The sequence below is a fragment of the Lupinus angustifolius genome, chromosome LG13 (genome assembly GCF_001865875.1).
Source record: "Lupinus angustifolius cultivar Tanjil chromosome LG13, LupAngTanjil_v1.0, whole genome shotgun sequence".
NCBI lineage: Eukaryota > Viridiplantae > Streptophyta > Magnoliopsida > Fabales > Fabaceae > Lupinus > Lupinus angustifolius.
Genome location: NC_032021.1, coordinates 3,930,657 through 3,949,847, shown reverse-complemented (window position 1 = coordinate 3,949,847; position 19,191 = coordinate 3,930,657). Strand labels below are relative to the sequence as shown.

At 32.9% G+C, this 19,191-nt stretch overlaps 2 protein-coding genes across 4 annotated transcripts; both read left to right on the top strand.

Annotated features, from left to right (window-relative positions):
* Window positions 1,730–4,897, top strand: LOC109325279 (putative phosphatidylglycerol/phosphatidylinositol transfer protein DDB_G0282179). Of its 2 annotated transcripts, XM_019557555.1 has the most exons (5): window positions 1,730–1,774; window positions 1,814–1,929; window positions 2,168–2,269; window positions 2,578–2,738; window positions 4,648–4,897. In XM_019557555.1, the coding sequence occupies exons 2-5, from the start codon at window positions 1,827–1,829 to the stop codon at window positions 4,753–4,755; spliced, it is 474 nt and encodes a 157-aa protein (XP_019413100.1). In that variant the 5' UTR covers window positions 1,730–1,774; window positions 1,814–1,826; the 3' UTR covers window positions 4,756–4,897. The 2 variants fall into 2 exon arrangements, with proteins under 2 accessions (XP_019413100.1, XP_019413099.1); XM_019557554.1 differs by lacking the exon at window positions 1,730–1,774 and having other exon boundaries at window positions 1,776–1,929.
* LOC109325278 (ubiquitin carboxyl-terminal hydrolase 8-like) lies at window positions 8,608–19,150 on the top strand. Of its 2 annotated transcripts, XM_019557552.1 has the most exons (15): window positions 8,608–8,794; window positions 9,123–9,368; window positions 11,213–11,351; window positions 11,578–11,637; window positions 11,752–11,844; window positions 12,819–13,139; window positions 13,254–13,394; window positions 13,510–13,680; window positions 14,807–15,070; window positions 15,184–15,332; window positions 15,527–15,679; window positions 16,888–17,022; window positions 17,101–17,502; window positions 18,018–18,288; window positions 18,697–19,150. In XM_019557552.1, exons 1-15 carry the CDS (start codon window positions 8,706–8,708, stop codon window positions 18,811–18,813), a joined length of 2,751 nt encoding a protein of 916 aa, XP_019413097.1. In that variant the 5' UTR covers window positions 8,608–8,705; the 3' UTR covers window positions 18,814–19,150. The 2 variants fall into 2 exon arrangements, with proteins under 2 accessions (XP_019413097.1, XP_019413098.1); XM_019557553.1 differs by lacking the exon at window positions 15,527–15,679 and having other exon boundaries at window positions 16,888–17,502.

Here is a 19,191-nt window from a genome sequence, read left to right as displayed (position 1 = left end):
ACAGAAAATTATGAAAATTTACCATAAAATAGGAAATCACAAAAAAAGACTAAAACTCAACTACAATTTAGTCTAATTCAATACCGATTAATTTCTAAAATTAATCGTTGTTAAAATAAATAATTAATAAAACATACACAGAAAATTCACGGTGTTACAATTTGGATAGAAAAAGGTTTATTTGTTAGGTTGATTTTATTTCTTAAAAGAAGTAACGTTTAAATTATTCTTGATGAAAAAATATATGAGTGAAGCATAGCCCTTACGTCCGTTATCGCATCTCATATTAAAACTTGATTAGCAAATTCCCAATTTTTGTTTTTTTATTTAAAAAGATCTTTAAGAAAGTGAAGTGTTAGCCCTTACGTTCAACACTGCAACATACCTTAAAATTATGATTAACATATTTCACATAGTCTTGTATTAAACGATTTTTAATTTTATGTAATTATAAGAAAAATGGAATTTCGAAATAAATTAACAAATAATCCAATCACATACTTTATTTATTTTTATGGTGAATGCATTAAAATTATTATTATGATAATTATTAATGGAATGACGTAAATAGATAAAAGCAAAGTTGAAGGGGTGAAATTGTGTATCTGTATTGACTCCAAGGGTCGGTGCCAACTTGGATTTCAATAAATTATGTTGGCATAATGTCTGCTATGTTGAAACTAGATTCCGAAACAAGTTTGCAATCAAAACTGTTTGAGCGAGAGAGAAAACAAAGAAGCTTTGGAAGTGTTGGAGATTATGTATTTTTATGTTTTTTTACGGGTGTCCTCTTTTGTGCGTTGTGTGGAAGATTTTATCGTGGATGGTATAAATACTTTTGGATGTTGAGCGTTTGAATGGATCTTTGTTGAATGATTTGTTTGTTATTATGTATAGAAGATTTTCATGTTGTTGTGAATGAGAGATTTTGAGGTTGTTGTAGATGATATGAATTCGTTGTGTATTAGAGATTTTTGAGATTGTGGTCTCTTAGGTTTTTGTTGGATGATTATGTGTGAAAGATAATGTCTAGAGAAGAAAGAAAACGATTGAAAAATGAAATTTTTGATTGAGAGGATTGTTGAGGATTCTTGGAATATATGATGAATTGTTTTGGTTATTATGGATGATGAAAGTGGATGATGAATTCCCCTTTTTTTTCATGTGATCAATCTCCTATTTATAGTCTTTGAATTAACACATGTGTTAAAATGGAGAGTATCTCCAAATTAATTGAGTAGAGAGAGTTAAGAAAAAATAAAATCACGTTTAATTCACCATTAAAAATATGATTATGACACAAGTTTTGAAATTCAAATTTAAATTTCAAATTTATTTTTACCTATTCACTTAAGAATACCATTTTTATTAGAAAGTGGCCAAAAATATTATTTTTATTTTTATTTGTTATTTTTTAAAAATGTCACCGAACAAAATTAGATGTTTACAATAAATTATTGGATTAAATCATAACTATTTTGTAATATTAATTGGTAGATGTTTGACAAGGTAAAATGAAATAAGTTATGATGATACACGTGGAAAATTAAAAAAAAAATAAGTCGATTTGACCAAGTTATAAGTTCCTTGATGACCTTAATTAGTTTATTAAGCTCTGCAGACAATTACTTAGGTACACAATTATTATCATTATTTTAGTTTCATCATAATGTTAAGCCTTGTTCGGTGTGGGGGGTCCTCGGATTCTAAGTAACAACAGCTCAGCTTAATTTGCCTTTGTTCTTCTCTCAGCTTCCACCAACATAACTTCTCTTCTGTCTTCTCTTTCTTCTTCTTCTTCTTCTTCTTCTTCTTCTTCTTCAACAATGGAGTTTCAGTCTCTTCATAAGTTCTACTACATACTATTCTTATCCATCTTATTCCTTTCATCATTTCTCGCTCAAGCTAAGGTTACCTTCAAATACTGCGGTACTTCACCCTTATCCTTTCTCTTTTTATTTTAGATTTAGTTTTTGTGTAGGCCTATGTGATCTAATCTCGTTCTTTTCAACATTAGGATTTTGTTGGGTTTAATTTTTTGTTGCAAATTGCACTTTTTTATGTTTGTGCTTCAGTGATGGAATCTGTGATCGTGTTTGTTCAGATTTGATTTTGCTATTTTTTGTTTTTTATTTAATTTTATGATAAATAAAAAATGTGAACGCAGATCAGAAGGGAAACTATGCTGTGAAGGTGTCTGGAATTGAAATATCACCAAACCCTGTTGTGAGTGGTGAACCTGCTAACTTCAAGATCTCAGCTTCTTCTGGTAATCTCTCTTTTTTCTTCATTTTTTCCTCTTTTTAAAATGCATGATAGTGTTTAATGTTGTGAATTGTGATTACTGGACATACATAGTTACATTGTTTTCAAGATGAAGTTGATCACAAATGATTACATGTTTCTGATTTTTTTTTATAATTTTATGTTGTTTACAAATATAAAGGGTATTTATACACCCTAGTTAGTGTTCTATTTGTTCCTTATGTTCATGAGAGTTGCTTCATCAATTAGTTTTATTTTTACTTATTTACTGTACCAGATTATAAATGGAGTTTCTGTGTATCTTTTATGCAGGAAAAGCTATTTCTGGTGGGGAGGTGGTAATTGGAGTTTCATATATTGGGGTGACTGTCCACACTGAAAGAATTGATCTATGTCAGGAAGTCACCTGTCCCGTTTCTAATGGCAATTTTCTGATTTCTCACACCCAAACATTGCCTTCAATCACTCCTCCGGTGAGTTTTTCTCTTTCAAAGTACAGCCTCGTAGAATACTGAAGATGTTATAAACATATCCTGTCATGACATACAACTTTCTATTTTTGACACCTTTAAGGGACCCCCCGATTCTTGAAACTTCAATGCTTGTTTGCATAATGAACTTATTTCATATCATTTTGATTTAGGGTAATTAAATTGATCTCTTTAGAATATCAAATGTCTTGTGGTGTACCTTTGAGTAGACCATCATGTGTATTATTTCAATGAATTTTGCCTTTAAAAAAGCTGGCTTTTTGCTTGCTACTCTGTTTTTAATGAAGGAGATCTAATCCTGCCCCACTTTCACATGATAGATTTTCCTTCATGAAAATATTATTTAAAAACATGTCTCGGTCTCTATATGCAAGTATACAACATCATATATAACCTAAATGTAAAGTCATGAGTCATCCGACCATCACCTGGTCATGCAAATTGTTTTAGGTTTATCCAACATGGTCATTGAGGTAACAAAGCCAATGTATTGGACTAGAATTTTGGCCTTTGATTCAATTAGTTAATCTGTTTGTCTAAATTTTGGATCGCAATTGACCACAAAATTAATTTGATAGTGGTTAGTTTGTTTAACTTTCTCAAGTAGGCATGGTTCCATCCTGTTTGTCTGATATTCGAGTATGTAGGTTGATATCTCAAAATGGTATGGCCACTCCTCCTTTTTTCTGGTTATGTCTGTGTGTTTATTCTTTGCAGACCTTACATTATTGATTCACATTTTTGGTTTTCCTCATTTGGGTACTCAAGAAAGTTACAAAAACTAACCACTCTCAGATTAATGTTGTGGTATCTTCGATTTATCTATGAAGTGATTAGGATGTCAGATATAGCTAGGTGGATAAAATGGAGAAATGTTTCAAAGCACACTCTATGATAAACCAAGTGCATATCAAACATAAGATACAAAATTTAACACAAATAAGACTAACTAGTAGGTCTTATGAAAGACCTTTGCTTTAAACGGTTTTACTAAAAGAAATGTTTTTTTATGGATGAATCCAACAACATTGATAAATATGGAGTAAAAATTGGTTGTTGTTGATTCAGTTTCATGTCAGTTTTACTTGATCTATGCTGTAGAGTGTAGATCGATCCATGCAGTAGACCCTAACTCTTGAACCTTGTTTTATAATTTTCTTTTCCAATGTTGAATCAATGTTAAATTCTTGAAAACCCCTTCTTTTTAAGTTATATAAGTTGTTATTACGTATTCATGCTTCCATCTAGAATTCTTTTTGTCCTGAATCCTTTTTTGGAATTTCACTAAGCTAAGGTAGAGGTGTAATCTATAGTCATTTTATTAGCCATTTACAATTGATTTCATAACTTAATGAAAAAAAAATTATGGTTGATAATGAAGAGACATTTAAACTCTACTATGTAAGAATAGTCCGGCAATATATCCTATCTCCCTTCAATTTAGTGTCCTCTCTCTTATGGAGTCCAACCCTAGACTTCTACCCAAAAAATCCACCCATCCAAACACTTGACCTATGTATAAGGCCATGGTATTTATAGTAAAATGACTTTGTTTGGGACTGCTAAGGGTATACCCTCACTCTATGGGTAAGGAACTAATCACTTTCGAGTGTATGGCTATCCCTCCTAAGAAGTGTTGCTCACAAGAATCGAACTCTTGACATTTTGGTCTTTCTGGAATATAGTGAGACATCACACTACTAGACTAACACTTGCTCGTATAGAAAGATGACTTGTGGTGTATTGAATGAGATGATAGCTAAAAGTAATAGAATGGTGTATTCTATAATAATTTGTTTTTTCTTGTTTTAATCATTCTTGTATTGTATAATAATTTCTGTTTTGATTAAGTACTTGTCCTTGTTTTCATCTTAATCTTTGTTTTTTATAGGGACCCTATGCTTTGAAGGTAACACTGACAGATAACAGTGGGGAGTTGTTAACTTGCATTAAGTTTAATTTTAAAATAGTTTTTGGATCATTAGTGTCTGATATTTGAACTGTCCTCACTGCTGATCTTCATGTGGTGCCTACATCTCTTTGTTGTATGTCAAGTGTGTTATTGTAGAGTGTACTGTGTGTCCTCTCTTTCATGAGTCATCTTCGTAATAAAAAATGAACACGAACATTTATATCAATGACGAGCATAGCTCCATATTCGTACTGGTTAGAGAGGTTGACATGTACTGGTTAGAGAGGTTGACATGTGACATCAAAATAAAATATTTTTTAGGTTCAAATTTTTTATTTTATTTTTGAATTAAAAAATATTAAAACTTAAAACATTCCAATGCTGGACAAAGAGGAGTTCAATCATCAATGACATGAATTAGAGGTACTTGGCCCGACTCGACCAATTTCAAATCGATGACTTAGGGACGGGTATGACCCATCCAAATAAATAAAAAAAGGACAAACCCGATTAAAAAGGACAAATTCATCGTCAAAATGACGGGTTAGGGTGTTATCTGGCCCATCCCTTATAGCTATAGCTATCTATCAAGAATAGTTGAATAAATACCTATTAATAATTTAATACTCATTATGTTCAGCCCCATAACTCAAATACATATGAGCCTTAATTTTTGTCTACTCCAATTTAAGTTTCATTTTTTCACTTAATAGCTAGTTATTGTATTCATTTTTTTATGAACTTTTGAGTATTGACATGTTGTCATTTTAGTTCTCATGTGTTTTTTATATTTACAGAACACTTCAGTCTATGTTGACACGTGACAGTTTAAATTGTTTTGACATTTTCAATGTTTTGTATAATTTTTAGTCACGTAATTGTGATAGTTTTTAGTTTGAAGGATGCAATTTACTGTTTGTAGTTTATATACTGATGTAAGTGAGATGCAGATTTTAGTTAAGTTTATATACAAAATTAGATTATTTTGATTGTGCATGCTTAAAGATTTGAGGAAAAAAATTTACGTTTATTATGTTGTCCTTTTCCAACCTGGACCCATCCTTATGTTGATTCGTCTTATTTTGAATCTGCCCCTCACGCGTCTCATCATAATTAAGGATGAATTCGGGTCAAAAATTGACTCGATCAATATTTAGGGACTTAACAAATTATTGAAGTAAGTCGTCTCAATTTTAACACGAGCAATCGGATGAGCCACTCGTATCAATCAAGTACCTGATTATTTGTCAAACCATCATGTCTGAGTTGAGTATTATAACCGGGAAAAATAATAAAAGATCAAGTGAGATATGGTTAACAATTATAAAAGCAAAAGGACTTCAGACCCCGATCATTAATGTCTGCTTTCAATACCACATGACATTGATATTTAGGGGTATAAAAATTTGGTTCGGTTCAGTTTTTAGTGCATTTTAGTGACCGAATCGATCAAAAACATATAGTTCGGTTTTACTCAATTAACTGTAAATTTAACTATAAGAATCGAACTGAACTGCTCTGGAATGGTTCGGCTCATGGTTTTTCCATTTACTTTTTTATAAAAAATCTTGCATCAATTGAAAATTCAAAATGTATTACAAGATATATTATTTACCCATAAAAAAATAAATATTACTACTATTATTATAAAAAAATATGAATCATATATAATAATACAATTTATGATTAGTAATATATATCAATTAGTAAAATATATAATAGTTACATTTATAACCTTACATTTCATAATTAGTAACACATGTAACAATACATGTATAACAATATATGATATATGTTAGTTTCAAACTCAATATCACATAAGTTGAAAAATATGTTATAAATCATAAGATACTAGGAAACAATTTAGTAACTAATAACATATATAATATTAACTTAATAACAATTTAGTAACATATATAACACTACAATTCACACAAAAATTGATAATTCAAGCTAGAAAATTGGTTGAAGAATTTAAACAATAATAAAACATTATTCCCTAATCCCTAGTATATATTTTTTAATATGTGGTTCGGTTCGGTTCCAACGGTTCCTAAATTTCTAAAACCATAAACCGAACCGAACATAAACGATTCCTTAAAAAAATAACCGAACAGAACCACGAAAGCGAATCGAACCACATTTTGCGATTTGGTTCAATTCGGTTTCGCGGTTTAAACCAGAATCGCTTACGCCCCTATTGATATCAAACATCTATGTGCAAGACCCACTCAAAGGGTTACATGTGTCATAGTTTATGTCATTCTACGTATATGAATTTGTGATTAGTCAGAAAATATATTTTTAAATTAAAATTTAATTATTAAGTATTTTTTTGACTAATCACAATCTATAATACGTGTAACACCACAAACTATAGGACATAAGATGCATTCCCATAAGTGTCCCCAAACAGTTACCCTTTAACCAGCTCACCCCAAGAACTTGTCCAATATACTCAAACCCCATCAATTTGGTCCCACCCAATTAATCTTTCCAGTACAAAAGAAGATTAACTAACTCTATATCTGAAATAAACTGATTATAATTCTGAATCTCCCCCATCATCTATGGCCTCCTTAAATCGGAGAACACATTTTTTGTCTCATATATTGTGTTACTCCATGTGTTATGAGTAGTAATTGGTTGAAAAAATATATTTAAGTTAAAAATTTAACTATTAAATATTTTTATGATCAATTACGACTTATGATATATGGAATGACACAATATTATAGGACATAAGATGTGGTCCCCTTAAACCTACATGCTCCCAGTTCCCATGATGAGAAACAACATTCAAATCTCCTAAACGACACCAAGCCCCATCATGTTAAATTTTAAACAAAACTAAATTTCACATATCTCATTATATTAAAAGATAATTTATCTCATTCAATCATTAAGAACATATATTTTTTAGTTTTTAAAAATATATTTTTTTTTGTAGAAAATAGTTAATAATAATTATATAGGACAAGGGTGATAAGTTATTTTAGGAAAATACTGTATTCTCATGTATACTCTATAACTATCATCTCTTTCTAAACAAACCTCCACGAAGTATCCATTGGAAAGGCTAAATTGTTAATGAAGCACCTCAAAGTTTTACAAATTTAAAAGTCCTCCTAATCAAGACCATTCACAACACTTAGACCCCAAAGGATTCATACAAAATCTCCTATCTAAATTTTCAAAATTTTTGTTTTCCATAAAGCAATAAGACCCAAAGGATTCATATTGAGATTGTGACATGCAGGAAAAATTAAAATTTAAGAATCATAATTTTAACTTATTTTTTAATGAAATAAATTATTAATTCCATTTTCTTTTATGATCAAATACTGGAGGGTACAGTACCCGATAAAAGTTTGACTTCAACTTATTCTTCAACACCAAAGAACAAACCTACTCTCTTCTCTTTCCTTGACAACCCTTACACTAAAAGTTGTAAAACACTCCAACTCGCCTAGCTCCTTTATGCTTTTCCTCAATTTCATCTGATTTTTAATTTTACATTCGTATTTATTTTAAAAAATAATAATAAGGATTAAAGAATATTCCAAGGAATAAGTCATTAAGAATTTCAGCATATTCTCACGAATAGTACTGGAGTGAATTATGAATAATTTTAGGGGTTATATTGAAAAACATTAGTTTCGATCCTCAAAGGTGTGAAAGTACTTCAAAAATAAAACCTAAAAAAACGAACCAACCGTTTTGATTTATGGTAAAATCTCAATACAATGGCAAGACGAAGGTATCACAAAATTCTCATATTTTGTTCCACATGTGACCATGTGTCAATGTCATGATACTCAAATAAATAATAAGAATGTAACCTCTGTAAAAATTTTTTTATACATAATCAATAATATTAATATATAAAACTCATATAGATATATATTCTTTTGTTGATAAATAATATAAATATTAAATGGTCCCAGTATCCTTCCCCCACTCGTTTCTCTGCAAATCCACCCCGAAGAAGAAATAATAATGATCTGCATTTCCTAAATTTCATTTCTCTCTCTACAATGGATTCTTCTGTATCTGAAGATTTTCCCAACAACAATAACAACACTCAACCTCCTAACGACCAACAAGTCTATTTGGTTCCTCACAGGTCACTCTTCTTTTTCTACAAAAACCCCATTTTCAACTTTCGTTTCTCTTTCATTCCCAATTTCTCAAATCAATTATGACAAACCGACCCATCAATTTCTGATGCTAAAAATCACCCCTTTTATGCATTTGCTGCGTGCCCATTTGTTTGTAATGTTGATTTGTGTTTTGGATTTTGATTTTCTGTGATCTGCATTGTGTGGAGCATTTTGATTCAATGTATGGATAATTTTTTTAATAGGCAATCGTTTTTTTAAGGGGAGGGGTGGGAAGCGCATGTTGATTCAATATATGAATAGTGTTTGATGAATGATTTATGTGTAATTTAGTTGGTGGAAGGATGCGCAGGATTCAGTGCCTGCAGATTCGGATGAGACGAAGGGGATTTTGTATATGGCTTTGCCAGGTTCGACGGGTCCTATGAAGATCATCAATAACATTTTTAGCTCAGATATTGTGTTCAATCTGAGGAGAGAGAAGGATTTGCCCAACAATGGCGAAAATGGCGAAGTTGGTGTATCTGGCCGAGACTTTGCTTTGGTTTCTGGCGAAATGTGGTTGCAGGCACTGAAATGGTGAGTGGTTTTTGATTTTTTTATGTAAATTGAGCATGGACAATGATGGTAGTAGTAAACTGTATCTGTATGAGGTTTTAGTTAGAATGTTCTTTGATGCAATTTTTTGGCATCTATTGTGGTTTTCATAATTTTTGGTACAGTTTTTTAATTGTCTTCAGTTTTAGCTCACTTGTATGTGGTCTTCATGATTATGACATATTTAATAATTGTCTTACATCACCATGTTTTTAGTGGAAGACAAAGTGACATACAATTTCAAGTCTTCGATATTCAGGCTTCATTGATTTCTGTTTATGTGGCAAACTAGTTATATATACTCAAAATTAAGCACATGATTCCATTAAATATCTGTTCAAATAAGGTTTTTTACTTGATAATGGGTGAAATAGTATATGTAATCAGTCTGAAGTTCAGTTACGTTTTGTGTCCATTAAAGATCCTAACTTGATTGCTACGAGACAGCAGTCTTATTTTTTTATGAAGAGGGTGAGCCTCAATGCAACGGTAAAAGAGGTCATGAGTTTAAATCCTGGAAAAAGCCTCTTAGCTTGCCAGGTAAGGTTACAAACATCTACCCTCCCCACACCTCATTCTGTGGGAGCCTCAACACTAGGCCGCCCTTTTTATTTATTATTTTTGATGAGGCTGTCTCTGTTTTGATGAGAACAACAGTCTTACTTTGTATGTTAAACAATAATTGAAGTGCATTTCGTTGGGAGTGTAAGTTTAAAAGCCTTTGAGAGTTTATCTTAGGTGCTTGCATTATTGATGACTATATCGGTGAGGTAAGCAGATAAACTGTAATTATAATGACAAATTTTCTGTAACTACATACTTCATTACAAATGGATAGCCCTTTTTATTATATTCGCGGAGAAAAGTTAAGGAGCAGGGAGTCTACCCTATTTCAATGCCTAAATTGCCGTAGGCCTCAATGAGTGGTTGCAGGTTGTCTACCAAGGGGATTTTTGGCAGCAGGAATCGGAGTGTTTCAACCTTTACCATCTGAACCAACCCTCATTTGTGTCAATTGAAGAAATTAATTCCAATACATGATCAATTGAATAAATTAATACCAATGTACCTGATTGTCACGAAGGCCGACTCTTGGTGACACTGTCAAATACTTGAAAGGGTTTCATTCGAGGGAGCATGTTCTCTTTTGTAGGACTCACACTTGATGGAGAGATTGTTAGTAGTAAGTGTCGAAGTCCACATCAGTTGAGAATATGAGCCAAAAGCCATATATAAGCATCCCCTAGCTTTTGGGGTGGAGTTAGACCCAATTATTCTAACAGATAGGTGGGTGAAGTAAGGTTCCATATCGAGAATAAATTAGCAAAGCGAGGAATACATAAGTGAATGGACCAATAAACCTTATGCCATAAGGTTTTGGGTCAAGATGTGGTGTCAAGTCCACTTATTGTGGTTTCTCATTTAGTCCATGTAAGAAGATCTTCTGGTGCTATGGTAGCCCATATCCCAACAGTTTCCAAATATAATTATTATGGATAGATAATTTGGTGAAATTGATGCATAACTTGTGATCACCTTACTGCATTCTTTTAGTTGCGAAGAACTGATGTAATCGTGTCTCTGTTTTATTATACTAGTTATCCTTCGTACTTATGTACAGTTTCCAGTAGTGAATGCTATCATGGTATGTTTATCATTTTTAGTGGATCAGGTATTTATTGCTATGAATATTTTGCTAGGATTCGTTTTTAATGTTGAGCATTGAAGATTGTTCATGATTTTAGATCCAACTCATGAATTTTTTGACATTCAGAATATTCAGTTGGTTATATCTTCTTTATCACATGTTTTGATATTTGCTCTAGGCATAGTGATTCAAAAAAAGCTGCGAAGGATGAGAAAGGGTTTTCAGCTAGTGATGATATGTCAGATGTCTATCCTTTACAACTCAGGCTTTCTGTTCAGAAAGAAACTAATTCATTGGGAGTAAGAATAAGCAAAAAGGTATTTCTTTAATTCTCTTTAGCATTGCTGTTGTTCAATAAGTAAAGCATTTGGATTAACCATCCTCATTTTTTTGTCAGTTTTTGTTATTATATTTTCCATGGAATGCTTATATATACACAATGAATGTGTTTCATCATTTTTTGTTTTACAATTATTTTGATTGATTTGAGATGGAAGATGTTTCAGATCCTAATTGGTATTCCCGTTTTCCCCTTCTTTCTAGGACAATGCAGTTGAGCTCTTTAAAAGGTCCTGCAAAATATTCTGTGTGGACACAGAGATGGTAATATAATGATCTATATCTGGTTCTCCTCTCCAAATAACTAAAAATGTACTTTTTTAGAAATCCTACTGATTCTTAAAAAAATTGATTATTTTCTTACCCATTGTTGCACAGTTACGCATTTGGGACTTTTCAGGTCAAACAACCTTATTTTTTACGAGTGACAAAAGCATGGTCCCAACTGACTTTCAAAAGCAGTCCGAAGAGGTAAATGTCATTGTTTTATAATTTTTAATTAAAATGGACGGTTTTTTTTGGATCCTAGGGCTGTGGTATAATTTAATAAGCAATCTGCCACAGTGTAATTTCACAACTCACTGGTTCTCTTGTATTTCTTCTTCCTTTGTTTTTTATCTGTGGTCCATTCATTTAATTCATTACATATGATTAATAACTTTGAGAAGCTTTAATTATGTGCATATATTTTGCTTCAACAATGGGTATTGCTATAATGAAATATGACATTGCCATTTATTGTGTTGGATCGAGAAACTTCTGCCAGTCGTTCATTTGATGTGCAAGATGGATGTGTTAGGGTTCGATGCCGCTTGGGTTTATTTACATGTAATTATATATTAGTTAGAGGCTGAGTCTTGGCGCAATGGTAAGATGGTGCTTTGCGACTTGAAGGTCATGTGATCAAATCCTTGGAACAACCTCTCCACCTGTGGGGGTAAGGTTGCATACATTTACACCCTCCAGGAAGGACCCATGTACATTGGGCTGCCCTTTTTCTTAGTATTATATACAAATAAAAGAAGCTACTCATTTAAGATTTTCCCCTTCTCTTACAAGTTCTTTACTGATAACTTTTGATGCAAATTTTGTACTGTTGATTTCCTGCTTTGGTGTCAATCCTTGTCCAGGATTGACCCTTTATATTAGGTTTGGTGATGCAAAAGCATTTTTATGTGGCTGTTGCTTTACCATGTGTTGGATCATTGGGTCAAAAATCATAATTTTTTGGAAGTCATTCGTTTCTTGTATTTTATCATTTTATGTATGCTTCAAATGACATAAGTTAGTTTTCATCATAATCTTTATTTCTTTGAATTTTTTAAGTACAATAACTTGTCAATTTGTCATTTGTGTCTCACTATGGCATGTAGTTAATATTTATGAGTCCTTGAGTATGTTTCATAAAAAAAAAATCCATATTAATGACTGTGCATGATATACAGATTTTTCTCGAGTTGCAAGTTTATGGGTTGTCAGACTCATTGAGATGTAAGGAAGGAAAGAAAGATGAGATAGGAAGCTTTTCCGGCAGTGCTTCAATGAAGATGAATGGTGCTTCTAGCAGTATGAATGGCAATTCTTTGACCTACTCTTCACGTCCTGGTGCAGCTGGTTCCTTGGGATTAACAGGATTACAGAACCTAGGAAATACTTGCTTCATGAACAGTGCCCTCCAGTGCTTAGCACACACGCCAAAGCTTGTTGATTATTTTCTTGATGATTATGGAAAAGAAATAAATCATGATAACCCATTGGGCATGAATGTATGTTATCATTTTAGCTTCATATCTCTATAAATTCTCTTGCAGGGAACTTCTGTCTGTGCATAAGATGTCTTTATCTTTTTATTATTTACTTGGTATATGCTTCTTTGACAGGGTGAGATAGCTTCGGCATTTGGAGATTTACTTAGGAAGTTATGGGTTCCTGGAGCGAGTCCTGTGGCACCAAGAATTTTCAAATTAAAGCTTGCTAGATTTGCACCTCAATTTAGTGGATTTAATCAGCATGATTCCCAAGTAAGTGCATCTAGCTCCTTCATTCTATCTTTTCATAGGTTCTTATCTTCAGAAGACTCGTTTCTCAGACACGCTTCCATTGTCTACGATGTATTTCATTTTAAAAAAACTGCAGGAGCTTCTTGCTTTTTTATTGGATGGACTTCACGAAGATCTGAATCGTGTTAAACGCAAACCTTATGCTGAAGTCAAGGATGGTGATGGTCGACCAGATGAAGAGGTTGCTGATGAATATTGGCATAATCATCTTGCTCGCAATGACTCTATAATTGTTGATCTCTGTCAAGTATGTATCCATCTCATTATTGCAATTGCAGGATTGATCACTTATGTATGTTTAGAACCTTATACTCCCTCTGGTCCTATTACAAATTATCCTCTAGAAGGTTTTGATGGTCCTTTTATAAGACACTTTACATTTTCTATGCAACACTTTTCCTCATTTGCCCCTACTAAACGCGTTGACTATCTCTATATTTCTTGTTGCCATTAAGACTATCAATTAAGGAGCAATATTAAATGATAGTAAGATTGTAATCTCATAATCTTTTTTCTTGAAAATCGAGAAAAGTAACTACTTTTATTGGTATGTGCAATTTAGTTGGAAGTGTCTTATAATAAGGACCAGATAGAGTAGTTTTATGGTGGTTATAAAGTAAATAGTTATAGACTTCTTTGGCACATTTATAATGTCTCTAATTTACAATTGTACTATAGACATTAGACAATTACTAAAATAGTTCAAACTGGTGATTCCATTGATTGGACCATAGGCACCTGATATCTGGTTCCTCATATTTTATATTACTACCGCAAGACTTTCTTTATGATGAACCCAATACATGGTAAGCAGTACATATGGTAAAGGAGTGAACCATGTAACCATGGCTTGGACTGTGGATATGTAACATGTTTTTGTCTGTCTGCCATGGATTTATGAATTTACAAAACTATCGCATGTGGTATCTATAATCTAAAAGATATGTAGTGAATTCAGAAATATGAATTGCTTTAAAAAACATTAATTAGCTTCTTTCTTTGTGCATGTGTGCAGTGAGAGGAGTTATTTTTTGTGAGAGGTGAGAGGAGTGAATCATGACCATTGGATTTTCCAAAATAAAAGATTAAGTCATGTGGCATTTTAAAATGTCCTTGTGATAGTCATTTTGACCTTTTTGCGATATTTTATTCTTGACCAATGACGGAGTCTAAAACATATTAAAATTCATGATAGCAGGTAGCACCTAATTACAAAGAGTTAGAATAATAATAAAACCTGCTAGGTCATTATATATTTTATTTTTTCAACTGAGATGAAGCTTCCTTTTTGCTGTGTTCATGACAAGTAGTTACCCCGTTTTTGTAATATTAACTCTTTTTGCCTTATGGATCACGTTGATTGTTTTATGCAGGGTCAATATAAATCAACATTAGTTTGTCCTGTATGTAGAAAGGTCTCTGTGACATTTGATCCATTCATGTACTTATCATTACCTCTGCCTTCGACAGCAATGCGAACAATGACCTTGACTGTTATTAATAGTTACATAGATGGAAATAGTCAAATATCACCATATACCATTTCTGTCCCCAAAAATGGAAGATTTCAAGATCTGACTCGAGCACTAAGCATTGCATGTTCTTTGGGGGCTGATGAGACTATATTAGTGGCTGAGGTATATCTTTTCAGTTTAAACTCGAATCGGCCGGTAGTTCCCTTCTAGTTTCTTTGTGGATATGTAACAATCCTGTCAAAAACTATATTTCTGAAGCTAGGACTGTGCCACAGGTATACAACAACTGCATCATTCGATTTCTTGAAGATCCATCTGATTCATTGTCATTAATCAGAGATGCTGACAGACTAATTGCTTACCGATTTAAGAAAGATAATGGGGATGCTCCATTGGTAGTTTTTATGAATCAGCGGATGGAGGAGTAAGTTAATACATTTGATAATTTATTAGTGATTTTTTTCAGATCATTTCTTGTTTGCTATACAAATTTGGAGTTGGGGTGTGACATGAGCTTGTTTCTATTGAACTCTATAGTTAGTCATACCCTAAGATAGTTGTTTTAGCTAGCATCACAATCAAATTTCTGGAAACTAGTCCACCCTAACCTTTTCACAGGGAAACTGGAAACATATACAACTGCAGCGCAGAAAATACCCCAAACACGCTGGTTAATCACTGTTTTGAACAATTGCTACCAATATTTTTTTTAAAGTCATTGATTTGGACACCAACCAAGTTATTTAAATTGATCAAGACCTATTTTTTTGGGTGAGTTGTTAGTCTCATAGCTTGTCTTTTGTTTTTATTTTTTATTGTTTTTAAAATTACGTCAACCTGTTATCTGGATTTGGTAATTCATACCTAAAGGGACATCATGCTTTCAGTCAACCGAGTTGTATCATTTCTCTGTCTCTTGATTCTTGAGCAATCTGGGAATTGCATTTTCTATGGTCAAAATCAGGTAGGGATTAGGTATTGAAAAAAAACCCTCTGGGTGAATGCATTTAATTTAGCAGATTTTAAAATATCATTCGTACTTGGTTTTGTTTCTTCTGAATTTTTTAACTCCCTAACCAACAATCCTTTCTGCACCATTTCAATCACCTAATCAGTTGATAAGTTGCTTGTTGCAGTGACAACTTCATGATATTTCAGTTTTCAATTTCTCTATCGTGTATATGCTACTTGCCAAATTTGCCACTAAGTCTCACTTGACATTGAAGGCCATGTCTGAAATATGAAGCCTTTTAGAAGAATACAATGATATGCAATCATGTGCAGGCTGACAACTACCTTATTTTCCCTTCTCCCATGACTATAGATCATACTGCTAGGATTCAGTAAGAAAAGGGGGTGGGGAAGTGCATGCTGCTAGGCATAATGGTATTGTTTAAAATTTCCTACATTGTGACAGATTTGAGTTTCCTTTGCTATTAGCTTGTTATATAGGACTGAATGTTGGGCGGTACAATGTCAAAAAGAGAAGAAACTCCATGTAGCAAAGATGAGAATCTTGCATTATATCATGGATTAGTGGACATATTAGACAAGATAAGATTAGAAATGAATGCATTAGAGAGAAAGTTGGAGTAGCTCCTTTGTAGAAAAATGGTAGAATCGTGCCTCATGTGGTTTGGAGATGTGTGGAGGAGACCAATTCCTAGAGGAAGACGGATGCTAAGAAAAAACATGGCGAAATGTTTACGACAGACTTAGAGATCAGCGCTTTGTCAATCAACATGATTTATGGTAAAGCATTATGGCGTCGTCCAATCCATGTAGCCGACCCCACCTAGTGAGATTAAGGCTTGTGTTTTGTTGTTGTTGTATCAGCTTGTTCACCACCTCTACAAAAAAATTATTACTAACCACCACATTTAAAATTTTTTTGTTCACATGCATGCTATGCTTGACTTATTATTGTTCACTTGTGGTTTCCTTCATAGAAATTTAGCTTTTGATATTTGTATTGCCAGGCAGTACGTCCATGGAAAATTAACTCCAAATTGGAAAGCATTTGGAATTCCTATTGTAGCAAGGCTTTCCAATATTACAGATGGATTTGATCTCCGCAATCTCTATCTAAAGCTGCTCAGTCCATTTCAAATTTCAACTGAAGAAACGTTAGGAGATTTTGATGTATCTAAGAAAACTGAAGAAACATTATTAGATTTTGATGTATCTAAGAAAACTGAAGAAACATTAGGAGATTTTGATGTATCTAAGAAAACTGAGGAAATTGCAAAATCGGAGGGGACTAGACCTCCTAGTTTAAGTCCAAATGTGAATGGGTCAGATTCTCCTTCAGATGGAGGAATGGAGTTTTACATAACAGATGAAAAGGGGACAGTCAAGGATTCCAAGATATTACTGAACGAACCACTTGCAATAAATGGAGAGTTAAAGCTGCTGCATGTGCTAGTAGATTGGTCAGATAAACAGATTCAACAATATGACACTCGCCTTTTTAATTCATTGCCTGAGGTTTTCAAGTATAGCTTTTTCACAAAAAAACCTCAAGAGCCAGTTTCACTATACAAGTGTCTCGAAGCATTCTTGCAAGAGGAACCTCTTGGACCAGATGACATGTGGTTAGTTTCCATTGCAAAATTAGGCAAAATCTTTTTGATTGGTGTGCATTTCACCCTGTTCTATCTGGTAGAGAATCTATACTAGATTGCTACACATTTAAGCTTTAGCATGCATATAATTTTAGTTTGTAACCAGTCAATGCACATTAACTTAGCTTTCATATTGAGCTCATACTATCTATGAAGTTCAGTATTATCATCATCGCTCTTCACTACAACTATCATTAGATTATATCCTTTTCCCAGGTTGGAATTGGATACTGCATTACCAAGTATAGACTCTAATTTTTCACCTATTCTGTGTGACATTCTTATTAGTGATTTAGTAATTACTGATCAGGGGTAGAATCTTGTTTTGTAATGATTTTCTTTCCTGTTTCAGTTTTATTTTCAGATAAGTTAACACTTAACAGATCAGAATATCAATATATAAACTACCGCCTTCCTGTTCTAATGATGAATTTTGTTTAGAAGAGTTACTATTTTCTAAGGTGCTATTTTTTTTGTAATGTTAGGTACTGCCCCGGATGTAAAAAACATCGTCAAGCTAGTAAGAAGTTAGATCTTTGGAGACTTCCTGAGATTTTGGTCATTCATCTTAAGAGGTTTCAATACAGTCGCTTCATGAAGAACAAGCTGGAGACATATGTTGACTTCCCGGCAGATAATCTCGATTTGTCAGGTTATATTGCCTATGGGAATGACAAACCATACCGTTACATGCTTTACGCAATCAGTAACCATTATGGAAGTATGGGAGGTGGTCATTATACGGCATTTGTCCATGTAAGTGCTACTCGTCATTCCAAATACTTCATTTTTTGTTTTTAAGCATATGGTTTTGGTTATAAGGAGTTTTGCCCATAGAGCAAACTAAAGTTGGCAGAACATTTAAAACTGTTAAAGCACTCTAAAATGCTTCTGATTATTGCGTGATAAGTTGTCTAAGTTGTGTTTCGAGTAAGGGCTTTATACTCGTGGGACATAATAAGATCCATTAAAGTCAATTATCTATATCGATTGGCTTGTTATGCAAATTTCACGGATTATGAAAACTTGATCTTATTTAGTTGAGACATTACTATCATCATTATGAAACCATGCATGGTTTTTGTTTTGAGTAGTTACATTGTTTTCTGCAATTAATGTTCACCCTCATTGTTTTATGCTCTTGCATTTCATGTATTCATGTAGCACGGTGGCGATCAATGGTACGACTTCGATGATAGCCATGTTCATCCGATAAGCAAGGAGAAGATCAAGTCAGGAGCTGCCTATGTTCTTTTCTACAGAAGAGTTTCTGAACTTTAAACATAATGGTAGAGTAGCAAATAGTTCAAACATCCTAATGAAGCTAGGTACCATTAATTAACATTATTTCCATCATATTCTTACAAAGTATACCTATACCTAACAAAATTAGCATTCTTTTGTCATTCATTTTATTAAATTTTTAGTCTAATTTAATTTTTTGAGTGTGGAAGAAGGGATATTGTAAAGAGGGAGTGCTAAGAAAGTAAGGATTACAACTAAAGACTGCACTACACCAACTTTTTGATTTAGTATTTTTTTGAGTTGTATGTTCATACTCTTTTACCCCATTTTTATTAGACTGAAGATTTTGAATTATTCAGTGGAAAGTTAAATTCTTTGTAGTTTAATTCATGTTCATAATATCAACTAATTGTC

What these genes read in the sequence shown, in the direction of transcription:
- LOC109325279 (XM_019557555.1), top strand. Translation starts at nt 1,827, where the DNA reads ATGGAGTTTCAGTCTCTTCATAAGTTCTACTACATACTATTCTTATCC. An exon ending in GGTTACCTTCAAATACTGCG is followed by an intron (nt 1,930 to 2,167) that starts GTACTTCACCCT and finishes ATGTGAACGCAG; the next exon opens with ATCAGAAGGGAAACTATGCT. An exon ending in TGCCTTCAATCACTCCTCCG is followed by an intron (nt 2,739 to 4,647) that starts GTGAGTTTTTCT and finishes TGTTTTTTATAG; the next exon opens with GGACCCTATGCTTTGAAGGT.
- LOC109325278 (XM_019557552.1), top strand. Translation starts at nt 8,706, where the DNA reads ATGGATTCTTCTGTATCTGAAGATTTTCCCAACAACAATAACAACACT. An exon ending in TTCAAAAGCAGTCCGAAGAG is followed by an intron (nt 11,845 to 12,818) that starts GTAAATGTCATT and finishes CATGATATACAG; the next exon opens with ATTTTTCTCGAGTTGCAAGT. An exon ending in AGACTATATTAGTGGCTGAG is followed by an intron (nt 15,071 to 15,183) that starts GTATATCTTTTC and finishes ACTGTGCCACAG; the next exon opens with GTATACAACAACTGCATCAT.